Genomic DNA, 10,122 nt, shown 5'->3' on the forward strand with positions numbered 1-10,122 from the left:
ATCGGTTTCCAGCAGTAAAAGGTGCTGTCCACGACCTGGTGAGCTCCTCACGCACCTCCGGGAAGAAAGGCACCGAGGTGGGGCGCTGGAAACCAACGCGGACCACCCCGAGAACCAATCGTGCAACCTTGAGGGCTAAACTCCGCCTCTTTGAGGAAACGGAGCTTGGCCCGCGACCCCGAGATGAACATCTTCCCGCAATGAGAGCATGACTCATCCACAAACGCCACCTCAGCGTGCTAGATGCCCAGGAACGTGAGGCAGCGATCGGGACAATAGGCACGTGAGGCAGCGATCGTGACCATCACCCAGCGCCAGGTAACGACCGCATCCAGAAACGCCCGGGTGACACGTTGTCTATAGCAAGACCCACATCGTCTTTACAAAGGTGTAACGTCAAGTTTGCCACGCAACGTCGTCTTTAAAAAGACGCACCCGTAATTGCTCTTTTAGGGAAATAGCTCTTTTAGCATGCTGAGGCGCACAGGGGAGATGGCCGCCTTCAACACACCCCCTCGAAACGTGATTGGGCTAGTTTTGAGTAGCGATTGGGCGGGTTTTCTTGTGGAAACCTGGCAACCCTGACTCTGATCTGCACTTCACATATACACCTACCCACCATTCAATCTGTGCTTAAGTGTAGCACTTAAGTTTTTTAAACTTTTTTAATCAGTTTTTTAAACTGCCTGTTTAAAAGTCTGAGATACACAGATCACTGGAGCAGTGTGTAGTCCCCTCCTGCTTCAAACGCTCTACCATCATTCCGGTCCCCAAAACAACCAAAATCACTGGACTTAATGATTACAGACCTGTTGCTCTCACGTCTGTGATCATGAAGTCATTTGAGTGACTGGTGTTGGCCTACCAGAAGGACATCACTGGACCCTTGCTGGATCCTCTTCAGTTTGCGTACAGAGCAAACAGGTCTGTTGATGATGAAGTCAACATGGGATTGCATTATATTCTGCAACATCTTGACAGACCTGGGACTTACGCAAGGATCTTGTTTGTAGACTTCAGTTCGACCTTCAATACCATCATGACTGACCTTCTCTCAGACAAACTGACCCAGCTTTCCGTGCCCACCCCAATCTGTCAGTGGATCACCAGCTTCCTCACAGACAGGCAGCAGCTAGTGAGGCTGAGTAAACTCACATCCAGGTCTCTCACAATCAGCACTGGCACACCTTAGGGATGTGTGCTCTCCCCACTGCTCTTCTCCATGTATACGAACGAATGCACTGCAAAAGACAGATGACATGAAATTTGCAGATGACACTACCATCATCGACCTCATACACAATGGAGATGAGTCTGCTTAGAGGCAGGAGGTTAAAGAGCTGGCTTTTTGGTACAGTCACGACAACCTGGAGCTGAACACACTCAAAACAGTGGTTAAGCTACCAAATCAGACATCAAGAGACTACAACAGACAGTCAGGACTGCTGAGAAGATTATTGGTTCCGCCCTGCCCAATCTCCAGAGTGAGGAAAAGGGCTAAAAAAATCACTTTGGACCCCACACACCCAGCCCAATCTCTCTTTCAAATGTTGGTATACAAAGCACCGACCACCAGAACAGCCAGGCACAAGAACCGTTTTTGTTTTTTCCGTAGGCTATATTCAGCCTTAAAATTAAAACTTTCATAACTGTACATTGTCCATTATAACTGACACATTTATTCATAGCATCTGAAAATTGTAAATTTGTAAACTACATAAACTCTACACTTGTAAATAACATATCTGTACATTCATTGAAACAATTGTTTTTTTTCTCTATATTTATACTTCTGTATTATATTGCATTTAATTTTCTGTTTTTCGCACATTAGTGTTATATTTAATATCTACTGTGTAAATCCTATGTATGTCTGCACTGGCATGTATGTTTGCACTAATGTCTGCACATTCTTCTGCAATGAAAGCTCCTGTCGCCAACACAAATTCCTTGTGTGTATAAACATACTTGGTAATAAAGCTCTTTCTGACTTCTGACTAATGGGGCAATGAAGGACAAACATGGCTTGTGCCAAGTTGTAAAGGAAAAAGGGGGTAGATTATTATTTATACATACTGCCATTATAGGGGATATTCTAATTAGAGAACCTTATTCTAGAATAAGGTATAGAATAAGAGAACCTTATTCTAATTATTACATTTTTAATCAAACCTGATTTTGTACAAAACATATAGAGTCCCACTCCATCTGGTTAAAAGCTCTTCAGTATCAATGATTTTATAAAACAATTGTCAATTCTGGACACCTGTTTGAAAACATTAATTATTTTTGCAACTGGTGCTGCAGAAATCTCACACTTCATATTTAAACAAATGGTTTTCTGTGACATGTTCCACAAATGCTATTGATCAAAACATCTACGGAACACAAAATGACTTGTAAATCACTTTTTCTCTCTATCATTTAGAGGTTTCAGCTGGAGCGTGTTCGTCTACAAGAAGTGAAACGATCCAGCTATGAACACACTAAAAAGTGTGCTGACCAGCTCCTGCTGCTGGGACAGGTAAGCGACAACATACATTTGATGAGTTTACATTACGTCATTATAATACAGTAAAAAAAAAAATGCAGTTAAAATACTAACATTTGGCCTGACCCTTTAGAATTGTCTATATTTCTGCATAAATATGACCCAAAACATAATCAGAATTTCGCACAAGTCCTGAAAGTAGACAAAGAAAACCCAATCAAACAATTAAGACAAAAAGATTTTTTGTCATTTATTTATTCAGGAAAATTATCCAATATTACATATTTGTGAGTGGCAGAAGTATGTGAATCTCTATGATTAACTGTTAATTTGAAGGTGAAATTAGAGTTTATTTGTTCAGAGATGTTTTCAATCAGTGAGATGGCTATTGGGTGTCATTGTTGCCATGTTTTATTTAAAGAACAGGGATCTATCAAAGTTTGATCATGTTTGTGGAAGTGTATAATCAGCACAAACAAATGAGATCTCTGAGAACCTGATCCCATCTGTGAAACGTGGTGGTAGTATCATAGTTTGGGCCTGTTTTGCTGCATCTGGGTCAGGACGGCTTGCCATCATTGATGGAACAATGAATTCTGATGAAGGAAAATATCAGGACATCTGTCCGAGAACTGAATCTCAAGAGAAAATGGGTCATGCAGCAAGACAACGACGCCAAGCACACAAGTCATTCTATCAAAGAATGGTTAAAGAAGAACAAAGTTAATGTTTTGGAATGGCCAGGTCAAAGTCCAGGTCCAATCCAATTGAAATTTTGTGGAAGGACCTGAAGCAAGCAGTTCATAGGAGGAAACCCACCAACATCACAGAGTTGAAGTGGTTCTGTACTGAGGAATGGGCTAAAATTCCTACAAGCCGTTGTGCAGGACTGATCAGCAGTTACAAGAAATATAGAAAATGGTAAAGGGTTCACAAACTTTCAGGCAGTAATTTATGTTTGTATATATTAGGGGTGTAACGATACACGTATTCATATTGAACCGTTCGGTACGAGGCGTTCGGTTCGGTATGCATTACAAACCGAACAATTTGATTTGTTGGACTAATCTTATTATATTTGGTAAATAAAACAGCTTAAAGTGTGTGAAATATAATGTTCTCAGTGCCACTGTGCTCAACAAGGCAGCCCAAACGACGTAACAGGCAACGTGCTGTCTGCCCAGTGGCGTAAAGTTAGCGGACGGGCACGCAGGACACGTACTGCGAAAGGCCCCACGATAACCTCCCCATGTTGTATCGACGATAGCCATAGAGATATTGTCAAAAACATAAATTGTTGGCAATATTAAGATATTTGGCATTTCCAATTAATGTAGACCTGTTACATTCTTATTTTTATTAGGCCTATTATTATTATTATGAAGTTACTTTTATTATTAAATTAAAATTAGTACAATTAATTTGCCCCGCAATAATTACCAAATAACTGACGTGCTGTTAGGATAACAAAAGATTAAGCTATATATGTCCTCCTCAATTAAAATGTTTTAAAAAAAGGTATTTTAAAACAGGTCTATTATACAATGAATTATAGGCCTATGATTAAAATATTAACACTTCAGTCATCAATAAAAATCAATGAAAAAAAAAGCTTTTATTTCAAGCACCGACTTTCAAAAACAACCTAACACGAAATATGTTTCTTTTTTTTTTCACTATGTAATATTAGAAATATTAAGATCTGCTGCCTACTTATACTCACGCTGTGATCAGCGGCAGCTGGATGCAATAATCGCATGCCAATGTGCATTGGCTCGTTTAGTTTACACTCAAAGTAGATTGGTCTCTCTAAGCGAGATCCCAATTCGTCGGTCATCTGATGTGACGTCGAGAGTGACCAACTGAAAGGGAACTTGTTATTATTTACTTATGTTATAAGTATAAATATATCTTTGGCTTATTATGAAACTGTGGCGGGACAGATGAATGGGAAACACTGGGACCCCCTCGAAACGTGATTGGGCTAGTTTTGAGTAGCGATTGGGCGGGTTTTCTTGTGGAAACCTGGCAACCCTGACTCTGATCTGCACTTCACATATACACCTACCCACCATTCAATCTGTGCTTAAGTGTAGCACTTAAGTTTTTTAAACTTTTTTAATCAGTTTTTTAAACTGCCTGTTTAAAAGTCTGAGATACACAGATCACTGGAGCAGTGTGTAGTCCCCTCCTGCTTCAAACGCTCTACCATCATTCCGGTCCCCAAAACAACCAAAATCACTGGACTTAATGATTACAGACCTGTTGCTCTCACGTCTGTGATCATGAAGTCATTTGAGTGACTGGTGTTGGCCTACCAGAAGGACATCACTGGACCCTTGCTGGATCCTCTTCAGTTTGCGTACAGAGCAAACAGGTCTGTTGATGATGAAGTCAACATGGGATTGCATTATATTCTGCAACATCTTGACAGACCTGGGACTTACGCAAGGATCTTGTTTGTAGACTTCAGTTCGACCTTCAATACCATCATGACTGACCTTCTCTCAGACAAACTGACCCAGCTTTCCGTGCCCACCCCAATCTGTCAGTGGATCACCAGCTTCCTCACAGACAGGCAGCAGCTAGTGAGGCTGAGTAAACTCACATCCAGGTCTCTCACAATCAGCACTGGCACACCTTAGGGATGTGTGCTCTCCCCACTGCTCTTCTCCATGTATACGAACGAATGCACTGCAAAAGACAGATGACATGAAATTTGCAGATGACACTACCATCATCGACCTCATACACAATGGAGATGAGTCTGCTTAGAGGCAGGAGGTTAAAGAGCTGGCTTTTTGGTACAGTCACGACAACCTGGAGCTGAACACACTCAAAACAGTGGTTAAGCTACCAAATCAGACATCAAGAGACTACAACAGACAGTCAGGACTGCTGAGAAGATTATTGGTTCCGCCCTGCCCAATCTCCAGAGTGAGGAAAAGGGCTAAAAAAATCACTTTGGACCCCACACACCCAGCCCAATCTCTCTTTCAAATGTTGGTATACAAAGCACCGACCACCAGAACAGCCAGGCACAAGAACCGTTTTTGTTTTTTCCGTAGGCTATATTCAGCCTTAAAATTAAAACTTTCATAACTGTACATTGTCCATTATAACTGACACATTTATTCATAGCATCTGAAAATTGTAAATTTGTAAACTACATAAACTCTACACTTGTAAATAACATATCTGTACATTCATTGAAACAATTGTTTTTTTTCTCTATATTTATACTTCTGTATTATATTGCATTTAATTTTCTGTTTTTCGCACATTAGTGTTATATTTAATATCTACTGTGTAAATCCTATGTATGTCTGCACTGGCATGTATGTTTGCACTAATGTCTGCACATTCTTCTGCAATGAAAGCTCCTGTCGCCAACACAAATTCCTTGTGTGTATAAACATACTTGGTAATAAAGCTCTTTCTGACTTCTGACTAATGGGGCAATGAAGGACAAACATGGCTTGTGCCAAGTTGTAAAGGAAAAAGGGGGTAGATTATTATTTATACATACTGCCATTATAGGGGATATTCTAATTAGAGAACCTTATTCTAGAATAAGGTATAGAATAAGAGAACCTTATTCTAATTATTACATTTTTAATCAAACCTGATTTTGTACAAAACATATAGAGTCCCACTCCATCTGGTTAAAAGCTCTTCAGTATCAATGATTTTATAAAACAATTGTCAATTCTGGACACCTGTTTGAAAACATTAATTATTTTTGCAACTGGTGCTGCAGAAATCTCACACTTCATATTTAAACAAATGGTTTTCTGTGACATGTTCCACAAATGCTATTGATCAAAACATCTACGGAACACAAAATGACTTGTAAATCACTTTTTCTCTCTATCATTTAGAGGTTTCAGCTGGAGCGTGTTCGTCTACAAGAAGTGAAACGATCCAGCTATGAACACACTAAAAAGTGTGCTGACCAGCTCCTGCTGCTGGGACAGGTAAGCGACAACATACATTTGATGAGTTTACATTACGTCATTATAATACAGTAAAAAAAAAAATGCAGTTAAAATACTAACATTTGGCCTGACCCTTTAGAATTGTCTATATTTCTGCATAAATATGACCCAAAACATAATCAGAATTTCGCACAAGTCCTGAAAGTAGACAAAGAAAACCCAATCAAACAATTAAGACAAAAAGATTTTTTGTCATTTATTTATTCAGGAAAATTATCCAATATTACATATTTGTGAGTGGCAGAAGTATGTGAATCTCTATGATTAACTGTTAATTTGAAGGTGAAATTAGAGTTTATTTGTTCAGAGATGTTTTCAATCAGTGAGATGGCTATTGGGTGTCATTGTTGCCATGTTTTATTTAAAGAACAGGGATCTATCAAAGTTTGATCATGTTTGTGGAAGTGTATAATCAGCACAAACAAATGAGATCTCTGAGAACCTGATCCCATCTGTGAAACGTGGTGGTAGTATCATAGTTTGGGCCTGTTTTGCTGCATCTGGGTCAGGACGGCTTGCCATCATTGATGGAACAATGAATTCTGATGAAGGAAAATATCAGGACATCTGTCCGAGAACTGAATCTCAAGAGAAAATGGGTCATGCAGCAAGACAACGACGCCAAGCACACAAGTCATTCTATCAAAGAATGGTTAAAGAAGAACAAAGTTAATGTTTTGGAATGGCCAGGTCAAAGTCCAGGTCCAATCCAATTGAAATTTTGTGGAAGGACCTGAAGCAAGCAGTTCATAGGAGGAAACCCACCAACATCACAGAGTTGAAGTGGTTCTGTACTGAGGAATGGGCTAAAATTCCTACAAGCCGTTGTGCAGGACTGATCAGCAGTTACAAGAAATATAGAAAATGGTAAAGGGTTCACAAACTTTCAGGCAGTAATTTATGTTTGTATATATTAGGGGTGTAACGATACACGTATTCATATTGAACCGTTCGGTACGAGGCGTTCGGTTCGGTATGCATTACAAACCGAACAATTTGATTTGTTGGACTAATCTTATTATATTTGGTAAATAAAACAGCTTAAAGTGTGTGAAATATAATGTTCTCAGTGCCACTGTGCTCAACAAGGCAGCCCAAACGACGTAACAGGCAACGTGCTGTCTGCCCAGTGGCGTAAAGTTAGCGGACGGGCACGCAGGACACGTACTGCGAAAGGCCCCACGATAACCTCCCCATGTTGTATCGACGATAGCCATAGAGATATTGTCAAAAACATAAATTGTTGGCAATATTAAGATATTTGGCATTTCCAATTAATGTAGACCTGTTACATTCTTATTTTTATTAGGCCTATTATTATTATTATGAAGTTACTTTTATTATTAAATTAAAATTAGTACAATTAATTTGCCCCGCAATAATTACCAAATAACTGACGTGCTGTTAGGATAACAAAAGATTAAGCTATATATGTCCTCCTCAATTAAAATGTTTTAAAAAAAGGTATTTTAAAACAGGTCTATTATACAATGAATTATAGGCCTATGATTAAAATATTAACACTTCAGTCATCAATAAAAATCAATGAAAAAAAAAGCTTTTATTTCAAGCACCGACTTTCAAAAACAACCTAACACGAAATATGTTTCTTTTTTTTTTCACTATGTAATATTAGAAATATTAAGAGAATAAATTAAAACAGTTAGCTATACCATTATCAGCCTTCGCTATGATTAAAATATTAACACTTCAGTCATCAATAAAAATCAATGAAAAAAAAAGCTTTTATTTCAAGCACCGACTTTCAAAAACAACCTAACACGAAATATGTTTCTTTTTTTTTTCACTATGTAATATTAGAAATATTAAGAGAATAAATTAAAACAGTTAGCTATACCATTATCAGCCTTCGTGGTTTAAAACAGAAATATTTCAAACATTGCGATGTAACCAATTACCCCAGTACCGAACCATAACACCACTGTGTCGTATCGAACCGAACCGTGAATTTTGTGAACCGTTACACCTATTGTGATAAACAGGAAAGTGTGTTCAAGCGCCAGCAAAACACAGTGTAAAGAAATACTCTTTGTGAGAAGCAGTCAATCAGCAGAAGTTAAAAGCAGCTTGTAAGTGTATTTATTTCTTGTCTCAGTGTTTAGCGCAGTTGTCGTTGCTAGGAAACGCTTGTTTTGTTTACTGTGTGGAGACGTGCTGAAATCACGTTTGGTCTTGTACTGTATCGCGTGCCTTGTCAGTGTCGTGCGCTTTGCTTGGCCATTTGTTGTGATAAACAGGAAAGTGTGTCCAGCTGAATTCAATTTGAGTTTTGTTAGACTAATATAAAAAGCTTAGTATACCTCGGCAGCACTCGTGTGAACACCGAATAGTGTAAAGACTCTACTGTTCGACTCCACCGAGCAGGGAAACCGGCAAGGGACATAATTATCGCTTTTGAATCATTCTCTTTCCTACTACTTGTTTCCCTTCTATTTTCAGTTTTTATAACCAATTCTTACTATGTGTTTCCAGGGCCCGGTTGCATGAAAGCCCTCAAGCTAAGAAATCCCTTAGTTAAAGTTTTCACAAAACAAAAAGTTTTATATAATTTTTAAAGAAAATGGATTAGTTGTATCAATTATTATATTAATTTAAACAATTATTATTAATCAATTATTACATTAATTAACAATATAAATGTAATGTATATCTTAATTGTTTAGATTTTTATAATGCATTATCTTCATGTCGATCCACCTGTTCACATTTACAACCCTGCGTGTTTGCAGCGTCAATTTTCACATTTGGTCAATTTTCCATCATTAGTCAGCAGGAGGCGCTTTCACTGCAGAAACAAAGCGGTTTCCTTGGTAACGACTGTACTCAAAGCAGCGGGGCAGCGCTCATGTTTATTTAATGTTTGTTCGTGTTTTAGTTGGTTAGGTTTGTATTTCGTTATGTTCTGTTTATTGTCATATCTATGTTTATTGTGAGATGTGGTAACTATAGTAACCGCGGCGCCCATTGCCGTATGTGGTCAGAAACTACCGTGAAACGCTTAGTATAAACACTTAGGTAAGGGTGACAGTAAAGACGTTTGTTGCAACGCTCCTAAAGAAATCCCTTACCTCAGGGAATTTTTTCCCCTCAGGGATACTCCTAAGTCAAATTACTTAAGGACTTTCATGCAACCGGGCCCTGGTCTCTGAAAAACCTCACTCATAGCATAAAACCTCTTGAACAATTAATGCAGACAATTTCATACCTGGAAGACCAAGCCCCCCCAAATCCCTAAATGAACTATTTTTATCAAATTAAAAAGAATGCATGCTAACACTGGCTCTCATTCACTAGCAACAGGGCCAGGCCCGTGAAGCGGAACAGGCAGAGCAGGGAGCCATGGGGGAGCAGGCAGAGCAGGGAGCCATGGGGGAGCAGGCAGATCGGGCAGCCATGGGGGAGCAGGCAGATCGGGCAGCCATGGGGAAGCAGGCAGATCGGGCAGCCATGGCGGAGCAGGCAGATCGGGCAGCCGTGACAGGGCAGACTGAGTTCATGAACGGCCTCCTTGGCCGTGGCAGGACAGGCAATGAGTTCTTCAACGGCCTCCTTGGCCGTAGCAGGACAGGCAGTGAGTTCGTGAACAGCCTCCGTGGCCGTGACAAGACAGTC

General features: G+C 39.5%; 1 protein-coding gene across 1 annotated transcript in view; it reads left to right on the forward strand.

The window, feature by feature from the left end:
- The window catches only part of LOC107681335 (WD repeat-containing protein 11-like), an 87,235-nt gene that overhangs the window by 40,413 nt on the left and 36,700 nt on the right, over nt 1–10,122 (forward strand). The window contains exons 6-7 of the mRNA XM_016477614.1: nt 2,431–2,524; nt 6,373–6,468. Of these exons, the coding sequence (XP_016333100.1) occupies nt 2,431–2,524; nt 6,373–6,468 (190 nt within the window). The remainder of the gene's footprint in view (nt 1–2,430; nt 2,525–6,372; nt 6,469–10,122) is intronic.

Source organism: Sinocyclocheilus anshuiensis, unplaced genomic scaffold, assembly GCF_001515605.1.
Source record: "Sinocyclocheilus anshuiensis isolate Anshui unplaced genomic scaffold, SAMN03320099.WGS_v1.1 scaffold2438, whole genome shotgun sequence".
NCBI classification, from domain to species: Eukaryota; Metazoa; Chordata; class Actinopteri; order Cypriniformes; family Cyprinidae; genus Sinocyclocheilus; species Sinocyclocheilus anshuiensis.